At 53.7% G+C, this 27,391-nt stretch overlaps 9 protein-coding genes across 9 annotated transcripts; 5 read left to right on the plus strand and 4 right to left on the minus strand.

Annotated features, from left to right (window-relative positions):
* Positions 1-5,272: 5,272 nt before the first annotated feature.
* Positions 5,273-6,316, plus strand: LRP88_01506 (uncharacterized protein; the record flags this gene model as incomplete). The annotated part of the gene is made up of 4 exons (XM_083238188.1): positions 5,273-5,355; positions 5,726-5,826; positions 5,950-6,203; positions 6,299-6,316. The coding sequence occupies 4 exons, from the start codon at positions 5,273-5,275 to the stop codon at positions 6,314-6,316; spliced, it is 456 nt and encodes a 151-aa protein (XP_083106693.1).
* A 3,117-nt stretch (positions 6,317-9,433) lies between these two features.
* Positions 9,434-10,437, plus strand: LRP88_01507 (uncharacterized protein; the record flags this gene model as incomplete). The annotated part of the gene is made up of 2 exons (XM_083238189.1): positions 9,434-9,580; positions 9,640-10,437. 2 exons carry the CDS (start codon positions 9,434-9,436, stop codon positions 10,435-10,437), a joined length of 945 nt encoding a protein of 314 aa, XP_083106694.1.
* Positions 10,438-11,427: 990 nt separating this feature from the next.
* Positions 11,428-12,366, plus strand: LRP88_01508 (uncharacterized protein; the record flags this gene model as incomplete). Its single annotated transcript, XM_083238190.1, has 2 exons — positions 11,428-11,928; positions 11,977-12,366. The coding sequence occupies 2 exons, from the start codon at positions 11,428-11,430 to the stop codon at positions 12,364-12,366; spliced, it is 891 nt and encodes a 296-aa protein (XP_083106695.1).
* Positions 12,367-12,512: 146 nt separating this feature from the next.
* LRP88_01509 (HIT-like domain-containing protein) lies at positions 12,513-13,088 on the minus strand (the record flags this gene model as incomplete). Its single annotated transcript, XM_083238191.1, has 1 exon — positions 12,513-13,088. The coding sequence occupies one exon, from the start codon at positions 13,086-13,088 to the stop codon at positions 12,513-12,515; it is 576 nt and encodes a 191-aa protein (XP_083106696.1).
* Positions 13,089-14,093: 1,005 nt separating this feature from the next.
* On the plus strand, positions 14,094-14,367 carry LRP88_01510 (DNA-directed RNA polymerase core subunit RPC10; the record flags this gene model as incomplete). The annotated part of the gene is made up of 2 exons (XM_083238192.1): positions 14,094-14,287; positions 14,343-14,367. 2 exons carry the CDS (start codon positions 14,094-14,096, stop codon positions 14,365-14,367), a joined length of 219 nt encoding a protein of 72 aa, XP_083106697.1.
* Positions 14,368-14,673: 306 nt separating this feature from the next.
* LRP88_01511 (GTPase NPA3) lies at positions 14,674-15,890 on the minus strand (the record flags this gene model as incomplete). Its single annotated transcript, XM_083238193.1, has 2 exons — positions 14,674-15,758; positions 15,815-15,890. The coding sequence occupies 2 exons, from the start codon at positions 15,888-15,890 to the stop codon at positions 14,674-14,676; spliced, it is 1,161 nt and encodes a 386-aa protein (XP_083106698.1).
* A 424-nt stretch (positions 15,891-16,314) lies between these two features.
* On the minus strand, positions 16,315-17,323 carry LRP88_01512 (uncharacterized protein; the record flags this gene model as incomplete). The annotated part of the gene is made up of 2 exons (XM_083238194.1): positions 16,315-16,353; positions 16,511-17,323. The coding sequence occupies 2 exons, from the start codon at positions 17,321-17,323 to the stop codon at positions 16,315-16,317; spliced, it is 852 nt and encodes a 283-aa protein (XP_083106699.1).
* A 1,016-nt stretch (positions 17,324-18,339) lies between these two features.
* Positions 18,340-20,692, minus strand: LRP88_01513 (Chs5p-Arf1p-binding proteins-domain-containing protein; the record flags this gene model as incomplete). The annotated part of the gene is made up of 6 exons (XM_083238195.1): positions 18,340-18,882; positions 18,933-19,861; positions 19,974-20,254; positions 20,306-20,436; positions 20,485-20,611; positions 20,670-20,692. 6 exons carry the CDS (start codon positions 20,690-20,692, stop codon positions 18,340-18,342), a joined length of 2,034 nt encoding a protein of 677 aa, XP_083106700.1.
* A 361-nt stretch (positions 20,693-21,053) lies between these two features.
* Positions 21,054-27,376, plus strand: LRP88_01514 (uncharacterized protein; the record flags this gene model as incomplete). The annotated part of the gene is made up of 4 exons (XM_083238196.1): positions 21,054-21,062; positions 21,212-21,286; positions 21,342-25,390; positions 25,441-27,376. 4 exons carry the CDS (start codon positions 21,054-21,056, stop codon positions 27,374-27,376), a joined length of 6,069 nt encoding a protein of 2,022 aa, XP_083106701.1.
* Between the last annotated feature and the right edge of the window lie 15 nt (positions 27,377-27,391).

Below are 27,391 nucleotides of genomic sequence, written 5' to 3' on the forward strand. Positions count from 1 at the left end.
AGGGAGAGGTTCTGGATCAGGTTCAAGAGAGACAGCACGAGCGCGTGTCTATGTCTGTGACGAGTCTCGCAGCCGCAGTCGCAGGGAAAGCGAAGCGGGAAGCGCAGGGGCATCAGAAAAGAGCTAGAGATCAACGGAAAAGCAAGCAAGAAAAAAAAGACTTTTTCATCCTCGCCATCACTCACTTTTCACAAACATCGGTCGAATAGTCTATTCAGACGATGCGCGCCATGATGGATCTCGTCTTTGCAGCCCTATCCTTGCCTCGAATAGGGCCTCTTATTCGGTGCTAGTATACCTCCCTCCATCCAATCTAGAACCAGGCAAGCCTCGTTGGGACTTGGAGGAGCAGCCTTTTCCCCTCTCGACTATGGATGGGATGCAAATTAAACCTGCCCCTCTTGTCGTGGTCTCCTCCAGCCTTTGACATAATTCATGCTCATATGGTGGTGTGTCTGGTTGCACCATTGTGGTACAGTAGCAGTGCAGTCACATGGCGACCCATCCGTCCATTCTCAACAGTTTTATTCTCAGGCCACGAGGAGAAGGGTTACTCTCAAAGTCAACTTGGAAGGACGAGCGAGATCTGAGAGGCACACTTGACAGCCTGCCAAAGGCACAGAAAAAGAAAGGAAACTAATATCAACCCCGTGAGCCTAGAGCTGCCACCATCTCCAGCGCCGCCTCTCCAGTTGGTCAGCTACCCTCGTAGCACATGGCTCCGGAAAGGGAGCCGACCCAGAGGCGCTCCAACGTTTGGGTCCCAGCGGGCTCCAGGGCGGGCTCCTCCCGCTAACGTTCGTTCCAAATGCACACAAGCGGCGCCGCCGTCATGGACGGGCTGGATGCCCGAATGCCATTACCCACATCGGGTAGTCATCTCCCCTTTCTTAGCGTCGTAAGGCCCCGTTAGGTTTCCTCTGCCCTGGACGAGGAAGGGAGAGAAAGAGCGGAGGGTAAAAAGCTCAAGGCTTGATGGCGTCAAAAAAGACAGGCACACGTTGGCCAAGGTGGATGAACCCGCCAAGCCGGCCAATGGGATCCGTTCTGTGCCTGGATTATCTCATTCCAACCGTGTGGCTTCGGGCTTGCATCTGCAGGGACATAATGCAACCCTGTTTTATCCCCCATCACGGTCCAAACGCCTCGCAATTAATGAAGCTGCACCCGTATCCAGGATATTACAGTGTATGCTCGATGCATTACGTCGACGGGTCACGGTATTACCAAGGCACAGCAAACATTAGAACTCTGTGCTCCGGTTCTCCATGTGCGTTCATGCTCCCCGTGTGTTCCGACTCGCTGGGCCGCATCGCGCGTTGCATCGTGTCGTGACGTACCGCAGCAATGCACTGCACTCACAAGGAGGCGCCTGGATGAGCTGGTCGCTGTTCAATCTCGATTGGTCACGATTCGATGCGTGCGGAGGGAGGAGGATCAGCAAGACAGGATTCTCACCCTTGCCCTCCGAGGCTTCTGGTACAATTCCTGGATCTACAGTCGAGATGACAAGCAAGGATCATGGGACTGCCCGCTCTCTCGCTTGATGCTCCGTAATCATCTTGTTAACAACTCAACCTTGACAATAGCATCGGCCGCCTGGGACTCGGGCGAGTTCTTGCGCCCTCTCCACTTACCATGAGGCTCGCAAAGAAACACCAAGTTTCCAGAGTCCCAACCCGGTAATATTACGCAAAGTAAAGCGAGAGTGACGTCCAGCTGGCAAGCTGACGTGCAAGGGGAAAAGGCTAATGCTCAACAACACGCAGGACTCTCAGCGCCGCCCGAACGCGCATCAAGACTCCGTCTCAGCGCCTTAGCGCTCTCGATCGCGACCACTCGCGCGGGGAATCAGAGGGCATCTCATCTCGTTTCCTCCGCAGCTGGTGGAAGTTTAAAAAAGCAAAAACAAGAATTGAAGCGCGAAAGATCAGCAATGAGAGCGTTGCCTTCTGGAAACTTTTGGCGGACTCATTTTCCGACCTGCAGGAAACCTGAGCCTGCTTCTCCCCACTTTTGATGGAGACCTCGTGGCCCCCTGTCGGCTGGCTGTTGAGTGAGCCTTGGGATGGTATCAGCCTCGACGGAGCAAACATACGGACGCAGTAAGAAAGTATGAGAATCGGGCGGAATACTGGCTAGCTGACTTGCATATGGGATGGAGATGATGTTTGTCAGCTCCGGTATGATCCAAGGCCGGCGGATCTGGAGCATCCTACGGATATATGAGAATGCATCGTCTTTACTTGGCGCTGTCCGTTGATGCAATGGCTTCGCCTGGTCATGATATCAATCAGAAGTAGCCGAGTAGATTGGCTAATCGTAACAGCACAGCATGGGGAATCCCATTCCAGACCTGCGAGACATGCGTGAGGCACCAGGACAAACATACGGCACTTGATAGATCAGAGCATGTGAGTATCGGAGCAAACAAACTGGCTGCATAACTCGGGCATCTCTGTATGCGGCCTAGGGTCAATGGATCATGGACGTGCATGCTCATCTCCGCAGCCCAGCAAGGATGCCATGAGTTATGCTGACTCCGACTTGCCGGGTCACGATGACATCGAGGTCCAAGGCTAGAATCTGATGCGCCCCGTCCCATCTCCATATTCATTAGCCGTCGCCCTGGAAAGCGGCGTTTTGTTTGTTTAAATACCAACAAAACATTATAGAACGCGTCGAGATGGTAAGAAGCGCGCGTCGACTTACACGGACCGAGGCACCAACAAGCACGACAGACCATCCAACGACCATCCCCACGGTTTAAACCTCATTTGATGCTAGCATCACCCCAACATGAAGCGAATTTCCTTGGTTGCAATAACGGTCCGGCTCCCGTGTGCTGGCGGAGCGGCAGATCAGTGCGAAAAGCTTGAGCAGAAAAGGCTGGCCGAGGTGATGCTAGCGGGTTGGCGCCCAATATGCCGGGCTTGGACATGCCCTTTCATCAGCTTCATCTCGACGGGAAGCGATTCGCTCGTCGGCTACCGTTTCAGCCAAAAATCTGCCTGCCATCTCGACCTTGGTCATCAGTCTAGACTTGCAAGCGTTGGATCTGGTAATTTGCCCCGGTCTTTTGATGAGAGGACCGACAGTCGGAGCAGTCGAGGCATCACCATTGCAACCCTCGAAAAAAGACATCATTGTCGAGCTGGCCTTGGGTCATGTTCCGACGAGGCAGACTGCGCCCCAGCTTCGCATCCGAACATGCATCGTGAGATTTGCAAGCGCTACTGCGCCCTTCGGCATCGATCGTTTGTGCCTTGAAGCAGCCAAGAAGACTAACCGGTGAGCTGATGCAAGGCACAGACAACCTTGCGAAAGCGTGCTCGGGAATCACCAATGGACATGAGCTGAGGCACGGGAGATTGAGACAATGATCCAAACCCCGCAGGACCTTTGCACTTTCTTTTCTTTTCTTACCTCTTTTTATCTCCTCTGTTCTCGCCTGAACCTCTCAGGAACTCGGAAGTCCTTGTCGCCTAGCCAGCGAGGAACGCGGAATCAAGCACATGCCCAGCACAGCCATTTGGACCGCGCCTCGAACATGCAATTGGGAAGCGCTGAGAAGCACGCATCAGTTCAGGTGTTTGCATCGCCTAGTCGACCGAACAACGAACTGCATTGAGCACGTCGAACACGAGAACAACAATTGAGTTGCTGATCTAGCAATGGTCAATGGCCTGAATGCTGAAGCTGAAGCTGAGTAAGTTGGGATCTCATCTGCGCCCTCGGCGCCATCGCACCTACCCGGAAGCTGGAGATGAAGATGCCCGTTCACGTTTCCTCCACGTGATCGGCAAAGTCCTTGCAGTTCAGCTCCCAGCTGAGCCCCCTCCAAGCATCTCATCACCACGCATCTATGACGCCAACCTTGGCCCGTCCCGTGCCATCCTCGTCCACAGCCATCTTGGCCTCCGGCTGTATGTCGGATAGGCTATTCAGGAGTCGTCCAACCGCATCAGCTTCTCCAGTCCAGCAAAACCCGGAGAAACTCGAGCCGAGTCATCCGTCCCTCACATCCCTCCCTTCTCAGAAGTGGGTCCGAGCTCCTAGAGCTCTCGTCTCATGGAGGTGAGATGTTACAGAAAGCTCTTCTGTTCCCTTCGCCCTTGTCCTCGGCCACGAAAGTGCAGCTAACCGACACCACGTCTTCTTAACTGACAAGATGAATGACGGTGCAATCAACGACATGTACGGCTTACCATGGAGAATTTCAGCTGCTCTACGGGGTACCTAACATGGACCATGACGGTTCTCGACAGGGCATGACGGAGCTCCAGTGTCAGAGGACAAGCTGAAAGGGCGCCATTTTTCAGTGGATGAGAACAACGGACTTGTCCCTGCGAGACAATTCCCCTCGAGTGCGAATGTGAAAGTCCTACGTCACCCGCAGAAGATGACCAAGCAGTCTGTTTGCTTGGTGACGGATTCCGAGTGGGCATTTCCAGCCACCTGGAACCCCAGGTCAGAGGTCCGCGTCCCCAGGCTCTCTGCTCTGTCCCTCTCCCTCGACACTGGGCCCCGCCCTCCCCCTCTCTCAAGGTCCTCGTCTCGCCCATGCTATGTCATGCTGGCCAGGTCGCGAGGTACAATAAATGATGCGGCGAGAGCGGGAGAGGCGAAAGCAAGAGGCCACCTCGATGCTTTCCGGGGTACGAGCAGCTTTGCGCCAGACAGACTAGCTCGGTCGGTAGCTCTGATTGGGCGCCGGCTTAATCTGGTCCATTGCGCGTCTCGAGTCGTTGGTCGCCCTGATCGACCTGGCCTGGCTGTTTGCAGGCAGTCAGTGTGTAAGCTTGCCTGAGCTTGCCCGCCAGCCCAGCCTACCCACCCAATCCATCCTTGGATGACGGGCTCGTGGGCCGGTACCTCTGGTTGTCGCGATGTTTGTTCGCATTCCCATGTATTCCTACCTGAGTCCTGTTAGTGATATCCCCCCCAGTGATCCTGGAGTGTATCCAGTGATGGGATGACTGTGACAGCCGCAATTGGCTGGACTCGAAGCTCCCTCACTTGAGCTCTTGTCTGTCGCCCTCCTCCTCTCGCCCACGCGCGCACGCAGTCTGCTCTCCCACCCTCTCTGCCGTTCCCACTCCCCCTGACTCTCCCTCTCTCTCCTCTCTTCTGTTCTGGTCCTGTCTAGCTTGCCTATCTCGTGCTGTAACCTTTAAAACCCTCTCGTTCCCCTCGAGAGAAGCTTTTTATACTCCTGAACTTGTCAATCGCAACTCGCTAGTTCTATTACATCACTCCCATATCCACAACCATGTCCCGCAAGAGAAAGCAAGACGAGGAGGAGGAGGAGCTCGTCTCCCTGCCTGAAGATGATGATGGCGAGGAGGAAGAGGAGTATGTTCCATTCTCTACTCTCTACATCTTATCCCAAGTTGTTTTGTTGCGTTTTCGCTTCCTCCTTTGACTTTTGGGGCGAGGTTTCAATTGCCCAATCGCGCATTCCCCTCGCGCTGCGCTATTCGTTGCGCCGCTCCCATGTATGCGCGTCGCGCAGTTGTCGCATGTAATGTGATGGGATGCGATCATGGTCATGGTCGATCCCGCCTGCATGCGCAGCTTGGGGTGCCGTAATCGCGATAGCTCACTATCCCCATTTCTTGCGTCGCCTTGCTTCTTTTTGTGGTGTCGCGACCAGGCTGATCCCGCTGTTTGCTTGATGGTGTTGTCTAGTTGATGACGTCGTGCTGACCTTGGTCCGAATCAGGTACATCTCGACCGGAGATGAGGAGGAACAGAGCGAAGAGGACGAGGATGCCGAGGAGGAGGAAGAGGATGATGAAGAGGGCGACGAGGCTGAAGATAAGGGTGAGTTTGCTTCGAAGTTGGTCGAGCTGAGCCAGCCCGGCCTATCCACTCCTTCCATCCATCATCACTATCACGGGCAACTGCCCCATTGCGAGTAGGACCAAGCTGATTCCTTCGACACAGTCGAGCCACCTGTAAAGAAGCGCAAGACGGCCGAGGCCTCGGGCGAAGAGGTCCCCAACGGTGACGCCGCCGAGGAAGAGGAGGAGGAGGAGCCAGAAGAAGAGGAAGACGCTGAAGCAGAGGGCGAGGAGGACGCCGAGGCTGATGAGGACGCGGCCGACGTCCCTGCTCCGGCCAAGGAGACCATCAAGGCCCCCCGAGGCACCTGCTGCGACCGAGACTCCAGAGCCCAAGGCTGTCACGGCTGGTGGCGAGTGATGTCTCCTGTTGGGTCGTTTTTATATAGCAACTCGTTCCTTTTCTTTGACGCGTCTTGGATCGTACTCGTCGGTCATGTACACTCGGACAGGTGCTTGGACAGCGTTGAGTTACCGAAAGGGGTTGCTCTTGATATCATGTTGTCGTCACTTGGGTGGTCGGGTGGGATAGGTATAGGTATAGGGTGGGTATGTTGGTCTTGGATATCGTGTTGAGATATATGTTGTTGAAGATTCCAAGAAGTGTTCATCCAGAGTAATACATCCATCTGGGTGCCAGGCCCCCTTTATACCGCAAGCATCGTCCATCACCCAAAAATCAGCAACTTTGCCAGGTCATGAAAAACAACGCAAGTCATCAAACGCACAGGAGAGATCCGTGTTCCGATCAGATCTACCCGCGCGCACAGAAGAGCCCACTTACCGATCGCCCGAAACCACGTTTTGCCTAGACTGACGCAGGTTCATATTTAAAATAATCATCAAAATGAGTGATGTATATATGTATCCCCCCCTTGCCCCCGGGGTTGGGGGAGGGTAGATAGAAGGAAAAGGAAAAAAAGCCGCAGACGACATGTTCGTGACATGTCCCGTTCACCCCCTGCCCTGAACTTACCCTTGAGGGCCACGATAAATCATCATTGGCTGAGAGGGGGCGTGAAGAAACTCCGCAACGGGTAGGGCTGAAGACGTTGGGGAGATGGGAATATGGGGGAACTGGTGAAGGTCATGATGTTTTGGTCTTGTACGTACTTTGTAGAGTTGGAGGGTGGAGAGAGATGCAAGTCTGTCCCGGGAGGATGGGATAGAGCGAGGGTGACCCTTCGGCAGGTGGTCGGCAGTAGAGGTTTGGACATGGTTCTGGATGTCCTGTAGGGAAACGTGGCAATGGCATGAGGTTTGGAGAGTATGGCACAGTTTCTTGTATGCACATGGGCGATTTACACCGTTGACTCATACCTCAGGTTAGTCTGTCTACCTACTTGCCGCGCCGCTGGACAAAGAGACGACACCAGGAAGCCCATCCATTCTTCCCATCGTATTTCCCAGCTGTTGAACGAACGGACGGAGGCCAATGTCCGCCAACTCGATTACCCCGGATTCGAAAACGGTGAGATCATCAAGTCACAAATGGTCTGATGCAAACACCATGGGGAGAGGAAGGGATCCCGAACCAAGTCCGCAGTCTTTGACTTTGGAGATGCAACTCCGGGGGCATGGGTTAACGCCTAGAAAACCAATTACCCTCGGATACAGGCAAAGATTCTATCTGGAGATTCGCGGGCGGGCGGATCGAGAGGTGTCCAACGATGGTAGGGCGAGTATCCTACGATGATGCTACGATTTGTCTTGGGGCAGCAGATGGGGGGGGTGGGGTGATGGTAACCCTAGGTATTCTTCCCCTACTTCGGTCAGAGTAAAAAAGGTCTTTTCAGTTCGAAACTCTTCCAAGACAATCTCTGGTGCGCCAAGTCTTTCAAGCCCCAGAGATTTCCTATTACCATTGCCCAAGAACCCGAGAACCAACAGGCGGAACCGGACATGGATAGCTTCAAACCGACATCCTAGTGGGGAGACCTCATGTGACCCCGGCAGCATCAAAAAACCACAGGGCGGACATGGAAATCTTACATAGTTCCCACGCTCGTCATCGCCGATCCCCACGTCGGCAGTGAAAAAGGGCATCCATCACACACATCCCATCCCCACGAGGAAGCAAAAGGGCACGTTCCAAGGCAAACGAGATTGAGGTTAGTCAAAGGGGACCCATCCCTGGAGGAGCCGTTTCTGGGCTTGGGCTGGGGGAAAAAGGCCGGGGATAAACTCAGACCACCCACACTTTTCCGCCCCCTCCCTTAACCCTCTCCCCCAGACCGGTCGTGTTTTTTCATTTGTCGGCTGTCAGATGCGGTCTTGTTTAGACGACAAGCCTTGGGGTAAGGGCTGATGGGAGGGGGGAACAATGGGTATGGGCAGTTCAAGATGCCGAAGCTGCAGAGTCGGATGAGACTACAAGAATATCCAACGAATTGCTCCTCCATAAGCACATCACGAGGCCAGCACACACAGGACCCCGAGAGGACCGCAGGCTGAGAGCGAGTTTGCACACCTCATGAGTTGCTCTTACGTGGCTATTAGGTGTCCCGGGGCCCGGATTTACTAAGAGAATGCCCAATCCTTGCCGCCCGCCAAGACTTTATTCCTTGGCCCTCTCTCTGCTTGTGCTTCTCGCGGAGGCGGGCGACGCCCTTGTGTAACTTGTTGCGATTTGTATTGGCCCGTTTGGTCTCTCTCTTTTTGACTCTTACGGTATGCCCGTAGAGAGAAACTCTGTCCACACCCCAGGCTTAAGCGAAGCAACCGGCCGATGGCAGTTGTGATGCATCACATTGGACAGGACAGGTCCTGAAGCGGAGAGTGGTCTCTTTTCCCGGCTACGCCTCGGCTACGGCTTGATGGATGGATGCCTCTCCTCTGGTGATGGTCCTGTCGTGTTGCTCTGCTGCACTCCGAGGAGCGGCCTGCCTATGGGGGGTGTGAAGGAGGACCAACCCCAGTCCTGTCCTCTAGGAGAGGAGACCGTTCCGTCATGACCCCTTGTTTGCGCTCGTCTCTTTTCACATTCACACATTGGCACACCCCTTCCTCATTCGGTTTTGTGCTTGACTCGGTTTATGTGAAGGAGCCTGGTGTAAAAAGAGAGAAAAGATGGCTTGGCGCTCCGTCCCCCGTGGTTGGGTTTTTGGGGCTTGGGCCTATTCGCACGACGGGCTGTTGTGTATAAAAGGGGACCTGTCCAGCCCCGGGGGTCCTACATTTACAAACAGGAACCTGGCCCTTTCTCTGTTGCCTCTCTCTCTTTTTTGTCCTGTACAAGTCGCTTCCTCGATTTTACACAGAAAACAAAAACAGACGATAAAAACAAGAGCGCAGAATTCCAAGTTCCGTGATGGCTTGCGGCTTGTCAACAGTATCAGACATCCGAGCAGCCTCGAGACTACAAGTCTGCCGCCTACTTAACTGCCTATAACAAGAACCCCCCCTTCTTTTTAAACAAACAAGACACATACTACGACACCAGATAAATCAGCAAAGCCATACTGATACACAAACACACACGACGACATACGTTTCACGCCCCATACGTGATGACGGGGTTCAAGGACAACCTCGTATTACTTTTGGTATTTGCGGATAACCGTTAAAACGGGCTCTACTCTATTACAATGATGAGCTCGACATATCTCGACGCCGCGGAGGGGGAGCGCGGAGGAGCACACTTCGGCGGCAGCTTATCTGACAACTGGATGAGCAGCATGGATGCCGCTGCCATGCCCTTCTCCGGTCTGGATGCTTCATACGAGGCTTCACCTGTAAGTTGTCTTCTCACCTCGACAGCGAGGATGCACCAGCTGACAGATACCCTCAGCAGACTTCTCTTCAGTCCCCAGAGACGCCTAGTCTCGACAACACCGTCTTCCCCTCCCCCATGGCTGACTTTGCCTACCTTGACCGGCCGTTTGGGGACTTTTCCTCGAGCGGCTACGCCATCCCGCCCGCCACCCCGGGCCAGTTCCCCGTCCGCTCGTCTCACCGTACCTCTACCTCGCTCTCCGACGGCTACGACCTGACCGGCGGCTCCTCGGCCAGCCCGTCTCTCGGCACCGTCTGGCCAGCCCACGTGTCCCCCGCGGCGACATTCCTGCCCACCCCGCCCATGGCCGACGAGCTGTCTGCCGTCGAGTCAGGGGCTGAGGACGACAACCCGGACCGCGACGAGGATGAGGAGGAAGAGGAAGAGGAGGAGCCGGCACCCAAGAAGCGTAAGCGAGGCGCCGACAAGACAAAGGGAACCAAGAGGCCTCACACGCAGCTTCGCACTGCGTCTCGAGCTCCCAAGAAGCGAGGAGCCGCAGCCACCAAGCCGCGGCACCCGTCCGAGACTGTTGAAGAGGTCAAAGCTCGGGCAGCTCACAACCAGGTAGAGCAGCAGTACCGCAAGCGTCTCAACACGCACTTTGAGCGGCTACTCGCCGTACTGCCCCCACCCGGCCGCGAAGGCGGCGTCGCAAGCGATCGCAGGGTCAGCAAGGCTGAGGTGCTCGACCTTGCTCGCGAGAGGATCCGCGCGCTGGAGAGGCAGACGGCCAGGCTTGAGAGGGAGCGGAGGGAGCTCCGAGGGAGGATTGGTGGTCTGGAGGGGAGGATGGGGGGTAGATGTTTAGTTTAGAGGTTTCACGTAAAAAAAGGGTATAGGAATAAAGAGTAAAGGGGGATGGGATGGAAACAAAAAGGGGATAAGGACAAGGGGCGTACTGGGAGGCAACAAGTGAATGACAAACTGCAAACAAACAAAAAAAAAAGGACATAAAAAACAGTAACTGAAGGAAAGAATGTAGTTAATCTCAAGGAAGGGTGGGCGTACGCTTGGACTAGGGAGAAATGCGGTTGTTAGATCGCACAAGGAGTCATGGAATATGGGGTAATAACAAGGGTGGCTTTTGTTGTGGGGGAAAAAATCCATGTTTCTCTTCTTGCTCCGCTTGAATGGTTGTCTGTGTATGGGGCTTCTTTTTTTCATTTGTCAGTTTACAGTAGGAATCTTAACTCTTTTGCCACTATTCAGGGTTGGCTTTGACTCTTTTGTCTCGTATGTGATGATTGGGTGGCGAGTTTGTTAAAGAGGGGACATTGTGATTAGTAGTGTTTGTATGCCTTGTGGTGTATGGGATCTTTGTTGTGAAGCTTGTCTGTTGGGCTTGACTTGGATGAATGAGGTGTTCACAGTGGTATATGACATCTATGTGACCCCGAGATGTGATAAGATCGTGTTGAATGTATATACTGATGAAGTGCATGTATTTGGCGTATGTAAGCCTACCTGGATTGCTAGATGCCTAGAGGATAAAAGGTAGATTGGCCAACAGGCAGTTAGTAGAGGTACCGAACAGCGGCATCATGGAGAGTAGATGGGATGAAAGGGTGAATTATCGAGGAGGAAGTTTGGGTATATAAACTGAGTTTTTGGATCTTGTTCATAGTTTGAATCCGTCAACAACTTTGCAGCTGAAACCGAGAGCCTGCCGCTTCAGTCTCCATCTTGATAGCGAAGACATCACCGACTTCATACCACACTGACAACTAACACCATCACCGACCATGGCTCCCCTTCAGCCTGACACGCAAGTCTCCCCTGTATCCCCTCGTGATGGCCCTCAACATGCTTACATCCTCTAGCCGTACCTTCACCCTCAACACCGGCGACGAGATCCCCGCCGTCGGCCTTGGAACCTGGCGCTCCAACCCCCGGCAAGTCTCAACAGCCGTCTCAACAGCCCTCCGCGCGGGCTACCGCCACATCGACACAGCCCTCGCCTATGGTAACGAGCGAGAAGTTGGAATCGGGATCCGTGCCTCTGGCGTCCACCGCGAGGACATCTGGGTGACGTCCAAGCTGCGTAACAACTGGCACAAGCATGTCCGCGAGGGCTTGGAGACGAGTCTGAACAATCTTGGACTCGACTATGTCGACTTGTACTTGATTCACTGGCCTTGCTCGAGAGATGCGGATGATCCTGCCAACTTGTACCGGGATTGGGATTTTGTTGATACTTGGGCTGAGATGCAGAAGTTGTTGGATGGGGGAAAGGTTCGCAGTATTGGTGTGTCCAACTTTGGCATCAGATACCTTGAGGAGCTGCTCAATAGCCCTTCTACCAAGGTAGGTATCTTTCGTCAAGAGGACGAGAGTTCATAGCTGACAGTGCAGGTCGTTCTCGCTGTCAACCAGATCGAGCTGCATCCGTGCAACCCCTCCCCCAAGCTCGTCGCCTACAACACCTCCAAGGGCATCCACACCGAAGGATACTCGTGCCTGGGTTCAGCCCACTTGGGCCTGTCCCGCAACAAGATCCTGGTTGACATCGCCAATGCAAAGGGCAAGACGCCGCAGCAGGTGCTGCTGCAGTGGGGTCTGCAAAAGGGTTGGAGTGTCGTTCCCAAGAGCGTCACGCTTTCGCGGATCGAGTCCAACCTGGATCTGGATGGGTGGGAGCTGACGGACGAAGAGATGAAGATGTTGGATGGGATCGAGACCCGGTTCAAGGTTGTCGGGGATGGGTTCTTGCCCAAGAAGGTCTTCTTTGGAGATGATGAGTAAAGATAGGTGAAGGTGTGTACTGACAGGACTTACATGACATGGGTATTGGATAGAGATATGAGAATGTAATAAAGAGACCCCAAAATGGCACGCTGATCCGGAAGAGTGACCAATGAGACAACAAGAAACTGCTACTCAACTTGACTCTATAGTTTGGCCTTTCGACTCTCCTCCTCCTCTTCCTTCAGGACGGCGGCGACACTCTGCCTCAGCTCCTCGGCTAGCTGAGCCGCCTCATCGTCATCCAGCTCCTCCCGTTTCCCCCTTCCAAACATGGTGAAGCTCTCACTGAACCTGCCGCTGGCGCGAATTTCCGGTCTGGGGATGATGTGGAAGTGCATGTGCGGGACGACCTGGGCAGCAGCAGCGCCGTTGTTCTGCACCACGTTCCAGTCCTCGACACCTGTGGCGCGAGCTGTAGCCTTGGATAAAACGCGTAGATAGCGACCCAGCTCGGCGGACTCGGAGTCGGTCACGTCGGTGAGCTTGGGGCGATGAGGCCTTGGGCAGAGGAGGAGGTGGCCGCGGCTGAGAGGTAGGATGTCGAGGAAGGCGATGAGTGTCGGGGTGGAGAGCACGATGAAGGATGCAGGGGAGACGAGCTCGGGGTCTATGGATGGTGATGATTGGGAAGGAGGGTTGAGAGGATCATAGGGCTTGAAGATGGTGCAGATTGTGCAGAAGGGGCAGCAAGCTGTTGGAGGAGTAGATGGATCGAACATGGTAGGATTGTGAGCTGCGAGTTGGATAGTTATTAAGTGAGAAGATATGAGATTAAGCGTCCGGAGAAGCGCGAGGTTGAAATAAAAGACGACAAGTCCGAGTCACGATGAGTAGAGGAATTAAAAGGTTCAAGATCATGAGTGTGGAGAGAAACCGAGGCACTCCCCCCCGAGATTTGGGATCTGGGAGCTTGCGCCGACAGGGGTTTAGTGGAGTTTGGCAGCGTGGGGTGCTTAAACTGTTTCTCTTGCTAACCAGAGGCGTCTTAGTGGTTCATTGGTTGGGGAACGGTCGAGATAGGAAAGTGAGCGCGAGGTTTTATTATTTGGAGAGAAAGAAGAAGATTGGAGATGTAGGAATGGGTGTTTATCTGGTAAATGATGGATTTTTCTCACGTTGTTATTCTTGCCTCAGTTGCGCAATTACACCAGGGAAGGGGAGCCGAGTCACCCCACGGGACGAGCTGTCACAAGGACGTCTGCTACTGTGGACGGGAAGCAATGGTGACTCAGGTGCTCAGTTATGATGGACTGAGCCAAGAGATGAAATGAATTGACTGATGTAATGGTCATTTGAAAAGGAGCTCAATGATACTTTGGAATTGATGCGGCTTGGATTCACGTGTGGCGAGTCGCTGAATAATGCCAAGAGACGGCTTGACAGTGAATTGGTTGATTGAGAACGAGTAAAACCCGAACACATCATGAGAACAAGCACGGCTCATAGCGGCAGTACTGTAATATCGCCTTGCAATGGATGTTGGGCATGGCTGATGAATGGTTGCCTTGTCGCATCCATCCTTGACCCCAAGCTCCCTCCCGTGCTGATCAAGCGGTACGTCCCCCCCAAATTCTTTTCCCCTCACCGCCTAAATTCTGCCGTACAAATTCGCTTCACCGTCCTCCATGACCAAGCAACTCTTTGCGCATTTCTTTTCCCACCCCCACCACCACGAGACTTCTATCGCATAATCGCCATCAAGCCAAACAAACACATTTTCCAACATGCCTCGCGAAGAGTACCAGGTTCCTACCTCCGGCTCCGCCCAGCGCGGCGGCACCCGCGAGACGCACGAGACCCGCTCCGTCATGACATATCTCTGCGGTGACTGCGGCGGCAGCGTCACTCTCGGCAAGGACGCCCTCGTCGCGTGCCCGCACTGCGCTGGCCGTGTTCTCTACAAGGAGCGCACCAAGCGGTAAGTTTTATTGCTGCCCTATACTTTAACCAAAGCTGTTGCTAACTTCCTGTAGAATGGTCCAGTTCGAGGCTCGATGAACGGCGTGTCGAAAGAAACAAAGAATGAAAGAAGGGTGTTGTGGCATTTTGACTTTGGAGATGGGAGTTTAGGGGTCTGGGACTTTTGGTTGAACGAAGCCGATAGACAAATACGACACATTTTTTTTGCAACAAGACAACTGCATCTCGATTATTCCATCTTTTGCTTCAAAGTTGCCTTTGGTATCTACTTAACTTGCTAGGAAACCCCAGATCGTCCGTTCGTCAATCCATTTTTTGTGTTAAAAGAAAGCCTTATCCCAACCCCCCAAACGCCGCCTATGTATGCTGCCTGCTTCTACTTGATTACCTCTGTGTGTGGAGGTACTTTGCGAAACTCGCGTCCGCCATGATGGAGTCTTCGTTGTCGCCCATGGCGGCTTGATATCGCTCCTGGAGGCTCTGCTTCTTGACCTCGTCGTCCGAGTCTGTGTCATCATCGTCGCTCGGAACGTCCACGTCGTCGTCGTCGTCCTTCTTGGGTGCGGGCTGTCCGCCAACTGTCATTCCCTGCATCATCTTGTCCAGCTCCTTCTCTCGGGTTGCCTTCTTCTGCTCGTCGCGCTCTGCTCTTCTCCTCTCCAGCTCAGGGAGGTAGTCACGTAGGAACTCTTGCTTCTTCTCCTCGACCGCCTCGAAGAACTCGTCCACTCCGGTACCCAGTCGCGAACTCACTCCAACCACACTCAAGTGTGCGTAAAACTCCTCCAGCATCAGACTCATCGAGTTGAGCAGGCTGCCCATATATCCGCTTCCTCCGTGACCACCACCCTCCACTCCGCCGAGCGCATCCGACTCCTCGTCTCGTCGCAGCGCCTCCTGGAAGGCTTCAAAGTCGGTCATCCACTCCTTGGCGAACTCGGCATCCTTGACATCAGTCTTGTTGAAGACCAGAATCATGGGTAGCTTGGTCTTGTAGAGAATGGAGCAGGCGTAGAGCATGTTGGACATGAATGTCGAAGTGGAAGCAGTTCGCGGGGTATCGATAACATAGGCGATGACGGTAGGGAAAGATGACGCGAGAGACTCGAGAAGAATGGTTCCAGAGGCTGACCAGACAAACACCTCGATCTGACCGGGGGTATCGACCAAGATTCTGTCAATGGGCTTGCGCTCGGGCTTCTCGGGATCGGGCTGGGCGCGCTTCTCGAGCAGGTTGACAATCTGGTCAACCTTTGTGGCAAAGAGGTTCAGGGACGTCAGGATTCCGCCGTTGGGGCCGAGGTTGTACTGCTTCATGACCTCCTCGTAGTTGACCGAGTCGCGGATGTCGATGTTGGACTCGAAGGGCACGGAGAGGACGGCGGGGTCGAGGTTGATGACATAGGGAGGGGTCTCCTTCTGGTGGAGGTGAGCATTGATGCGGCGCATAAAGGTTGTCTTTCCAGATCCTGAGCAGCATGTTAGGTGTGAAGAGCCAAAGGCATCTGGTGAGGATCTAGCTTGCCTGCCATTCCAACACAGACGATGGCGACGGGCGGCGAAGACGCCGCGGGAGCGTCAGCTGTGGAAGAGGAAGCCATCGCGTCGTGTATGTCGCTTGACTGAAATAGGATAGGAGATCGGACAAGCTGTAGATTCAGTTGGCCAGTAAATCAACGGCCGTGAGATTGTGTATGGAAAAGATAAAAGTGACGAAATGGGGACCAAAAATTTGGGCGTGGTTGAAGGCTGCTATGGTGGATGCCCCGCGCGGGGTCATCCGCTGCGAGTTAGCGGTCGACAACCACTTACAGAGGTTGGGTGCTGAGTCAGCGCATTTGCTCAACTTGACTTCAAGATGGAGATGGAACTTTGATGCTAAGAGTTTGGGTGATTCCTTTTTGTCATTATAATCGTTGTAACTCAATTCAATGGTAGCTTAAATAGCAGTGGGTTTAATATTCTAGGCTCAAGTGTCACTATTCGCACCGACTACATCCTCTTAGCCCCCTCTTCTCGCGGACCTCAATGAACAGCATCCTCGCAGCCAATTCCACTATCTACCTAGAAACAAAGATGCAATAGTCTAGTTAATCCTCCGCCTCCTACGAAGACTTGAAAAAAAATCTTCCAACCTCCAATCTGGAATATATCCCGGCTTCCCCGACAGTCCTATCGGCCGTGGCTTACTCCTCGGCCATCTCTCGAAACAGAAGCTTACACTCGTTGCCTCGATCATTGGCTCTATGGTCTCGTTCCCAAAGGGCCGTAATGCAGCGACGCTGATGCTCTTGAGGTTGGGAAACCGCTCTGGATGACGCTGCTTGAGGTTGGCTAGACCTATCAGTCCTGCTTCGATAGAGGCGGTGTGTCGTTGAGGACCGGGACAGACGAGGCAGAACGTCTCGATGGCTTCGGGGAGAATGTTTGTCAACAGTGTCGACTTTTCTTCGCTATTCTCGTTACCTTGCCATCCGAATATTGTATTGGAGCTCAGCAGGACATGGCGCAGTGCCGAGAAGTGCCGGATGTTGACCTGTTGGCTGCCCCCAGCGCCGTAGTAACCAACGCGCATATCCAGGTGTAGAGTTTGTAGAGTTTCAATGTGCCCCGTTTCAAGACGCTCGATGATGTCTTTGGGCTGAGGTTTGGCGTGTTCATTGACGTTTTGGTCGATCGTCCCGTCTGGTTCCATCGTCTCGTACACGAAAGTGTGCAGACTGCCCGTGCAGCAAGACATTAACGTGTCGAGGTAGTCTTTGTTGATATCAACGTAAGAAACACGGAGTATCTTGAGAGCGGGCATCTTGGGGCAACCGTAAAACTGCTGGCAGTGGTGGATGTTGAGCTCCTCAAGGCCAGTTGCCAACATTGGGACCATGCGGCGAGGAATTTCGGTATCGAGGACCTTGAGTGGTAGGTTCGATATGCCCAAGGCTTTAAAGGCTGGGTTAGGGAAGCCGAGTTGGGGCCAGTGGGTGCCATCCTCAAGTAGACTGAGGTGCTGGAGATTTGGGAGGAGGGCTATGAGCATCGCTACCATTTCGGCTGCTAGCACCCGGTGCCCTTGGTCTTTCACGCTAGACTCTAAGGCCTCCCTGAGACGCCGTCGATTCTTACTGTTAGGGTTCAAAAACGCCGAGAGAAAGTCCTCACAAGGAAACACCAATCTGAGCTGGTCCTCGGCCCAGCGTGGTTTCCAGACGGCGGCCAGGTCAACGCCGAGGGCCTCAGCGGATCTCTTCAGAGCCATGCGCGCTTCCCCAATGGCAGGAGCTTTCATAAGACGAGGAGGCTTTGTGGTGTCTTTTGGTTTGTCGAAAGGTTCTAGGAGTAGCGGGTGAATAGAGACTCTTTGAACGCGGGCTGCAAGATCACGGCGCCGACTCATGGTCCGCATGAAGGCAGTCAACCGCCGGTCCCAGCTGTATCTCTTCGACTTCCAAGAGTCTCCATATCCTAGGATAAACTCGTGATATAGAATCTCTTGGGCAACGACGTACAGTCCTCGACAGGTTAAGCTGAGCGCAAAGAGGGCGTATCGATCCAGTGAATACCAAGATGGAGCATCTGGGTCTTGGGACCCTTGTTGTTGCACTCGTCGATACTCATGTTGTTGCAATGTGCCAAAGGTCAATGGTCGATCACTATCCCCGCTGCAGTGAACGCAAAAGCATTTGCAAATCTCAAGCAGCGTCTCCGTTCCAAGGCTCGCGAGTGTTGCCATTGCGTGGGTCGTGATGATGCTGACGAGAGATTCCGCCATAGACAAATACGCTTACAGGGGAGTAGTAACATGGCCAAGGCTGGGCTCAATTACTATAACGAGAAACATTCGCGCCAGCTGAATCGCCGCCGGGAACAGGGGTATCGTTGAACTGAAACTTTTGAACCCTGCCTCGAGGTTTCTTAATAACAATTACCTATCGCTGCCCCTGCGAAACCTGCGACTAATACATCCATCCTACAAATATCTATCCATTCCCATGCCTACAATCCGCTCTCGCTCATGAGTTCTACAAAACCCTTTCCTCAAACCGAAGCCTCGACCTAACCGTCGGTACCGCTGCTTCGGAACGTCGCGCACAGCGCAGCGTAGTGGTGTGTCAGGTCCAGCACATTCTGGGGCAGGCTGGTTGCCTGGATGATGCTTCGGACCTTGACTGCTCCCTCGTCCTCGATCAAGGTTCGTATCGTGTGTAGCAGCTCAGGGCTGAACTCACTGTACCACCGGTACTGCCATGTCACGAGTCGGATGACGGATGCAACCGTCTCCCTCGTGCTCTTGGTCTTCTCAAAGACCCGTAGGATACCCGATAGGGCCTTGGGGCTGAATCGGATCGACAAGCAAGCTCGGTAGGCCTCAACGGCCTCGTCGACGTGCTGAAGCCGCTCAGCGAGGGAACCCAGAATCTCCCACTCCTCCGCCGACTTCTTGTACTGCATCTGCTGAGCGCGGTACTGGGCCATCTGGGTACGCCAGATTGTGTAGACACGCAGGTCTTCGTAGAGGACCATGAAAAGACTGTCCAGCCAGCGCTCACAGAGTCGCTTGGTGTTTAGCTTGGACAGATGGTCGTCATTCTTGGCCGCCTGTGTCAATTATTAGTCTGGTTGGAGAAGGAATCTCGTCAAGTACTCACATCGCTGTCTGCCTTGGCCTCGCCAGGGTCAATAGTGTTGGAAGGCTTCTCAATGCCATTCTCTTCGCCGTTGGTGGCCGGGGCGTTGGCTCCCTCAGTGCCAGCTTCAGCACTGACCTCGGCAGACTTCTTTGGGGTTTCGCTCTCCGACTCCTCCCCTCCGTTGGTGGTTTGATCAGGTGTGCCACGCAGGCCATCCATACTAGGGGTGCGTTTTGATGTAGCAGGCTGAGTAGCTTCTTGCTTCTCCGTGCGATACTCATCCTCCATCACAAAAACGTTGCTGCGAATCTTCAACAGCTGATCCCAGCCAATCTTGGCCGTCATCTCGGTCAAGATGTCGTACGCCTGCTTAAAGGTGCCTCGGTACGACGCCGCTCGCAGGTTGAGTAGGCTGGGATCGACTTGCTCCGAGTATCTGGACTCGGGCTCGCTGTCAATCTCGTCGAGTCGAGTCTCGGGGAGGGTTGGTAGATGGACCTCCTTTGGCTCTGGCATCAAAGGAGTGTCCTTGTCTTGGTAGGTAAACATGGGGCAGGAGTTGAGGATGGTAAGAGCGTTGTCCCAGTCCTCCATGGCCACGTAAACCTGCGCGAGTCTCGCCCAAGTGCTGAACTCGGTCGGAGCGGCAACCGTTGCCCGATCCGCACAGCCCAGAGCCATCTTCAACCTCTCTTCCCTGAGCTCAGGGGTGGGAGCGCTGTTGGCCTTGTGCATGAGGAATTCGGCCTGAGTGTCAAGCATGACATAGTCCATTGGGGTTTCTTGCAGAGACTGGTGAAGAGTCCTGACACCCGAAACCTCCTCATGCCCCATGAACATGACCTTTGCCAGCAAAGACGAGACCTCGACACTCTGGGTTCGGAGCTTCTCAAAGAGGTTGATGCCTGAAGCGTATCGGCCGGTCGTTTCGAGGTACTTGAGGAGACCTGTGGTCAAATGGTTGGACACATTGGTAGGCACCTGAACCACCGAGTCCGAGCCCAATTGCCATCCTGAAGAGTCAGCTTGAGTTATACGTCTGGCGACCAAGAAACATACCCCTAAAGAAGAGCTGTTCAGCAGCATGGAGGAAGCGGTGTTCGGTCTCGGTGTTGGTCACAGGGTTGAATCTTCGTACACCCATAATCTTTCGAATCGTGTCGCCACTGCCATCATCGGCGTATGAGTATGCTCGCAGGACGCTGCACAGGTACGTCTCCAACCACAGGTCTTCTGAGGCCTTCCTCTTCTCGCCTCGTTCGTCGACGCAATAGCTTTCCACGGTTCCAGGGATGGAAACATGCACGCGCATGTCTAGACGGGAAAAGGCATTGTAGCAGCTAGAAGGGTTAGTACTTGGCTACGGAAGCTTGAGAAGCCATGCGACATACCAGAACAAGCCCTCAACAATCTTATTGGTCGCATTAGGTCCTGACTCTTTGTAGGTCAGGGTGTTGATGTACGCGGCAAGACTGGCCGAGGAGGACGCATCGACACCGGTGACATGGTGATAGACACCGGTCTTGGGGAGTCAGCACTTGGGTTCCCATGCGCCGCCTTGTATTCATACCTGTTTCGCTGGGTTCCGGACGGCATGCTTCAGCAGGTGGACGAGATCAGGAGGACCAAGCTCTCGAAGACCGGCAAGCGATTCGGTTCGGGCATCAATCGACTCGTGGAGAATCTCCTCGGTGATTCTATATCGGCGTAAGCTATCGCATTGCAAGTAGAGTATCGAATGGTGGGTGCGCTCACTCTGGCACAGCTGGCGCAACCATGGCGGCGACCTCGTTGGAATCGCTGGCAGGGCAGGCAACGGCTAGTGGAGAAGTCGATTCGCCCGAAGCTCCTGAGTGCTGATAGATACGAGACTGTCGTGAGATGTCGGTCGCAACTCGGTCGAAAGGTTGGTGGAGCTGGAGTGAGATGTTGAAGCCGACCGTTGCTGTGCCCCTAAGATCTGGCTTGATAGCTGGAGCTACAAGGATGGGCCACGTCTAGGAGCGTGCAGCCTTATGCCTGCGCCACATCCCACGTGCTCATCACCAGCTCTTGATCTGGCGCTTGTGGCTTGGCGAGGCTGAGTGGGACCGCGTCTAGAACGCGGTACGGAGCTCGAGTTAATGACTGCCAAGAAAGATGAGCTGTGTTTAAACTCACAACTTTCAATGCCGGGTTTGACCAGAATCATTTCTTAGCAGAGAATACGGATGCCGGCCACGGCTGCAGGACTATTGCGACCGCCAATATGGTGAGATCTTTGACCTAATATTTGTTTCTGTGCTAATTCGAACCAGCCGGCATTCCAAGCTATCAACCTCGAGCCCGAGGAGAACGTTGACGAGCAAATCGACACCACCAAAGAGCTTCACGTAAGCCATATTGCGCAAGACTCGCGATCGCATTTGGAGACTGACTTGCCCCCAGGTCGATGAAGCACTAAAGCGCTTCCAACATGCCCTGAAGCTCCATGCGCAGGGAGCCCGATCGCGCGAAGCCGCAGCTGCAGCATACGACGAGCTTTTCGAATCCGAGATATTCAAATACCGTGAAGCGAGAACCGACTACGAAAAGGCCGAGCGACATGCGGAGGGCCAGCCAGAAGTGTCCAACGTAGACACCGTCGAAACAGATGGCGGACTCGACGTGGATGCCGGAGGAGCAGATGGTGTCGCAGCAAGCCTTGCCCAAGCGCTCTATCTTTCCTACAAGAACTATGGCCAGTTCTTTGTGGACAAGTACAAGGATGAGCTGGCCTCGAACCCGACCTGGAAAGAAAAGCCTCGATTGAAATACTACGATGACGATGCACGCAAGGTCTTGGACAGTTGGACCACTGCCCTGGACCAAGACCCCTCGGATCCGGAGCTTTGGAGGCGGGCTGCTCGATTTGCTGCTGCTATGAACAGTAATCGTATCAAACGGTACTGTTTGGAGGCTGCGATCGAGTTGGATGACGACCCGGCTGTCATGGAGGTTGAACCTCCTTCGTTGGCAGAGGGCCTGGCGGGTGAGCAGCTGAAGGACCAATTGCAGCTTCTCGGCGACGACATGGCGTTGTCACATCCCGTGATGGCTCCATGGCTCAAGAAGAAGATGCCTGCCTTGCTCAAGCGCCATCTGGACCCTATCCCCTTTCTCCCCGACCCCACCAAATCGTTAACACCTCCCCCTGAACCTCTTATCGTTGAAGAGCAGGCACCAGAAGATGCCGAGAGGAGCAAATCACAAACACCAGGCCGAAAAGGCGCCAGCAAGCCTGTGTTATCATGGGCTGACCTTGGTGCGGAACTCATGACTTGTCTGGAGAATGCAACAGAAGCGTTTGACACATGCGATGACATTATTCAGAGCTCTCTCGAAGATGTTGTTATGGCAACACCACCTCCTGAGGTTCAAAGCGAAAGCCCTGAAACCCAAGTTGAGAGCGACAAATCAGCTGAGCCAGAGCAGACTGCCGAGAAGGACACGGCTGAGGAGGAACCCAAAGAGAAGAATGCAAAGCCTGATGGCAAAGATGATGGCTCGCAAGGTAGCTCGGAGGGTGACAAAGCAACCGACCAGGCACAAAAGGATCGTAATGGAGCACCTACAAGGAAAAGATCGCAGTCTACAGCAGGCCTGCCAGATCCTGCGGATGAGGAGAACACAGCAGAGAAGCGCAGCAAGCGTGTCCGAAGAAGAGAGACTCTCCAAGCTGAGGAGGCGACTGACCCAAGCACACTTATTGCGAATCAACTGCAGCCATACCAAGGTGCCGATCAGAACCTTTTCCAAATGACCAAGAGTGTCTTGGAGAACTTGGGCGTGGACGACAAATCGACATTAGACTTCATCTCCGAGCTCATTGACTCGTGTGCTACCGAGGATCGACCCAGTAAGATCACCAACCTCGCAGCAAAGGATCTGAGCAGCGTCATTGTCGACTTTCGTGAGGAGGTTGCCAGAGCTCTTCTCAACAAAAACGAGCAAGCTAGTCTCGGACTGTCCTCTTTCTTGGAACACGCCAAGACGGGTTCGCAAGACCAGACATCATCACCACCATTCGACGAGGCACAAGGCCTCAAATCCTTTGCCAGGAAAATAGGGGGTTGTAGATCATGGATGACAGGCGAGGACATTGCGTTCGAATGGGTCCGGGCTGTCAGCCAGAGCTACACAGCAGCGAAATGGTCTGACAAGATGAAGGTATCTGTGGTTCAGATGCTCAACCGTATGGACTCGGCGCTATATCAGAGGGTCACGGACGAAATGGAGCTGGCCGTCGGTTCCCCCGAAAAGCTGGCTGAGCTTGAGACCATCGTGCCGATGCTTTTCGAGCTTCATATCGACATCTACGAACGAATCACCAACCCTAGCAGTGTTGTCGATTACGCGACTCGGATGGAGACCAAGTACCGGCTTGGCAGGTGGCTTGACGTTGCCTCAACATATGTTCAGTTGCTGGACCGCCCTTCGAACGATGCCCTCTCAGCCCGTTTCTTGTGGGCTTCTGTCTTTGTCTCGTCTCTCTCTGACAATCCAGTGCGAGAGCATATTCTCCTGATGTGGACGTCACTCCGAGATCACTTGGCCGACGAGAAGGTTCCGGTCATTTCGTTGCCAAACAACGTGGTCATGCCCACCATCTCACCCGCTGCTGCTGATCGAGAAATATCCAAGTTGACGACAATGGATTTCTTCCTCGGACTCTTTCAAGATGACATGGAGAATCCCGTTCACGTTATCGAGACATTGGAACCAGTCCTCAACCCATCTTCCGTCTGCGCCCCGACCTCAGAAGCAAACTCGGATTCTGGGGACAAAGATGATGCAAGCTCGAGTGAAAAGCATCAGAAGTCGATTTCCGATTGCGCGAGCCAGGGGCTTCAAGATCTATGGAAATTCCTCCATAATAGCAGCACCGAGTTGAGGCTGTTCCTGTGGTCTCGGCTGGGCGATGCGTATGATGCTATCAAGTACTCGACCAAGAAGTTTTCTTGTTGTCTCAAGAGCATCGAGCTGATTGTCTCCGACCTTGAAGGCGAGACATATGCCAAAACCTCACCAGAGTCCCGGAAGCTGTTGTTCATGCGAACTCTGAAGTCACTGGACGAGCTTCTGATCCAGGCGCTCTTTTCTGCCCTGAACGAAAGCACAGCATTCGAAATCATTGATGATGAGCACATCAAGTCCACTTCAGCGGCTCTCGCCAAGGTCAACTGTTTGCTTCATGTCGCTTCTCTCTGTGAGGACGAATTCCGGATCGGAATCAAGCCAGAGCCATCAGGAAATGCAGCCACCAAGTCCGCTTTCCAGTCGTTGAAGAATAAACTCAAAGAGATGCAAGTTCGAGCTTGGTGTTTGCAATACACCATGTTCAAAGCCGGGATCACCCAAGAAAACTGCATCATTGGGCCTGAGAACGACTTGGCCGATTACCTGGCTGCCATCCATCAAGTCATTGGTATTCGCAAGTTCTGCAAGGCATCAAATAAGATCTTCCTCAAGGTCATGCGGGTGGAGCTTCTCAAGCTCAAGAATATTGAGAACTGGGAAGACTACTTGGGCCAAGTACTCTACGACTTGCACGGCTTGAAGCTTGGTGCTGGTGTGTGGGATGTCCAGGATCACGCTTGCCCACCAGAGAAGCTGGAGAAGCGACAGACCATGCAGTTGGTTGAGAGAGTCACGATTCTTGCCAACCGTATGCCGATGAAGGATCTTCTCAAGTCAGACCTCAAGACGACGATCGACCACATGCAGCAGACTATTGGCCAGACCAAGTCAACACCTCAGATGTATCACAACCTGCGTAACTTTACAGAGTACCTCAAGAAGCCGATCCACCCTCTGCGTCTGTACCAGGCTCTCCTGGGAGACGTCTCTGTGGACGCGGTGTCTGTCAATATCCCTGAGACAGCCCTTGCAAGACATGGATGGTTCTTCTTGCTTGGAATGATGGCCTTGACCAAATTCAAGGGAGTCGACTTGAACCGTCGTCAAACGCCCGGTGCAACTGACGACCTGCGAATTGGTGCGACCTTCTTGAGGCTTCAGTTGCAGTTCACTGCGGACAGATGGGACGCTTGGTTCCGTTTGGCTGAATGCTTCGACTATGAACTGGACGAAGCTGTTCTGTGGACTGCAGACAAGATGAATAAGGATCGCCCCGAATTGGTCAAGTTTCAGCGCAACGCCATTCATTGCTACACTCTCGCTCTCTCACATTCACGAAATGTGGACGTGGAGACACATGATGGTGACCCTCTTCACGACTTGTACCACAAGTTCGCAATGCGACTTTATGCGTCAAGTCGCCAGCCTTTTGCCATGGAGCCGTTCCAGCATTCCGACCAGGAACGATTCTTTATTGAAAGCATGGGCGCAGGCACCTTCAAGAGGATTCTTCATGATCAGATGAAGGAGTACAAGGTTTGGAAGTTTGCCGCCAAGCTGTTCAAGATGGCCATGAAGCGGAAGCCTAACGACTGGAAGTAAGTTTGTCGGCCTAGAATTGTGATTCAAGATACTAATGAGCAATCAGGAACCCTTATATGCTTGCCAAATGCTACTGGAAGATGTACCAGACTCCTGACGACCAACTGGACGTCAAGGATATGCGTTCAAAGATCAGCCTTGAGCTGCTCGTGGACACTCTCAAGAAGGCAGTCCAGGTTGCGCACAATGCTCGGAGATCCAGAAGCAGCGACCCCATTCTTGAGCCGCATTACAAGATTGTGTCCATTCTTCACAAGCTGGTGATGCGAGGTGACATGACCTCAGCTGATGCTGCAGCAATTCTGTCCGAGCAACCGTTTGGCTTGACAGTCCACCCCGACGATCATTTCGCGTCCTTCTCGGAGCCTGAGGATTGGGAGGAGTACATCATTCGCAACCTCACCAAGCTCAGAGACAAGGACAAGTCTAACTGGCACCACCGAATTATCATGAGGCACGCTAAGATCTTGTTCGACGAGGACAACCGGATGGAGGGAAGCGATAGTACCGTCGAAGCAAGGGCGGCATTTGGCATCCTACGGGAGAGCATGGTCACAAAGACGATGGTTATGAACGTCTGGAAATGTGATGCCGAGAGACCTGGACGACACCATGTCTACACGGAACAATACGTGCGGTTCATGACGAAGCTTCTGATCATCATGGCCGACCGCAGCAACCTGGAGCAGCTTCTAAGGCGGCTGCGCAAGAAGGGTGCGGACTTTTATCACTTTACGGACCTGTGGCAATCATGCTGCATGGCCTATCTCAGACTCCTTCGGGAAGGGTACCACGTGTCCCCAGTCACAGACGATGCCTTCAAGTCGTTGTCGAGCGAGGAGTTTGAGGTGGTTGGCGAGAAGATTGCAGACTGGGCTGCCAACGATGGAGCCGAAGTGCCAGTGTTCAACTGCATGAAGGAAGCGATTGAGCTGAAGAAGCTCAATGCCAATCTAATGAAGGTGGCACCGATCGATGACCTCCTCAACGACTGCTACTCCAAGATCTACTCCGAGATCGTCAAGTCCATGCCAGGCTTCGAGCCAAGCAAGGTTGTTGAGGAACGGCACCATGCCAAGGAGGTGGCAGCCCAGCTCGAAGCAGCACAGGCAGAAGCCAAGGCCAGCAGCTCACTCACTAGTATACTGAACCCGCCCAACGGGATGGAGAGCATCACAGGCACTGTGACACCCCTTGACACGGAGAAGCAAGAAGCTGTACCTCGAGCCAGGAGAGCCGGCGTGAGAAGGCCCGACGTGCTTCGCAAGGCTGAGCAAGCAGTGATTCGCGCAATGGAAGCTCCCAAGTCGAGCAAGAGTCGGGTTGGCAGCGTGTCGAGCGGCAAGCGTGGTAGCCATACACCTAATCCGCCAGCGAGCGAAGCTGGTAGTGATGATGAAGAAGGACCTGACGCCCAAGTTCGACGCGAAGCTGAAGAAAATGTCGACGGCGACGTCAGCATGAAGGACGCTGGGGACCATGAAGAGGTGGCTGATGAGACAGCTGTTGAGGAGGAAGTTGCTGAGGAAGAGGTTGCCGAAGAAGAGATTGCTGAGGAGGACCTTGGCGAAGAGGCTGACGAAGTGGACGATAAGGGAGCCAAGGATGAGGCCGAGAGTGAGCCTGGCAGCATCCACGACTCGGCAGATGACGAAAGCGATCTTAGCGACGTGCCGGAGGGTTATGACGAGGAGATCCCGCCTGGACTAATGTTCCCCAACTTGGGGCGGCACTCAGATGAGTCCAGCGGAGAGGATGCAGACAGCGAGAGTGAGGGCGAGGACGAGGCCGAAGAAAGCGATGGCGAAGAAGAAGCTGAAGAAGCCGAGGAGGCTGAGGAAGAAGAAGAAGAGGAAGAGGAGCATGACGAAGCTGAGGAAACTCAAGACGAGGAGGATGATACAGAGATGGCGGATGTCACAGAAGACACTGTCCATGCGGCGTCAGTGCCAGTCATACAGCGACGTGATTCTGGGCGATAGGTCGTTGGGCAATCA

The sequence above is a fragment of the Fusarium phalaenopsidis genome, assembly GCF_050370095.1.
Source record: "Fusarium phalaenopsidis strain FUZ10S chromosome Unknown contig_32278, whole genome shotgun sequence".
In the NCBI taxonomy this organism is placed as follows: Eukaryota; Fungi; Ascomycota; class Sordariomycetes; order Hypocreales; family Nectriaceae; genus Fusarium; species Fusarium phalaenopsidis.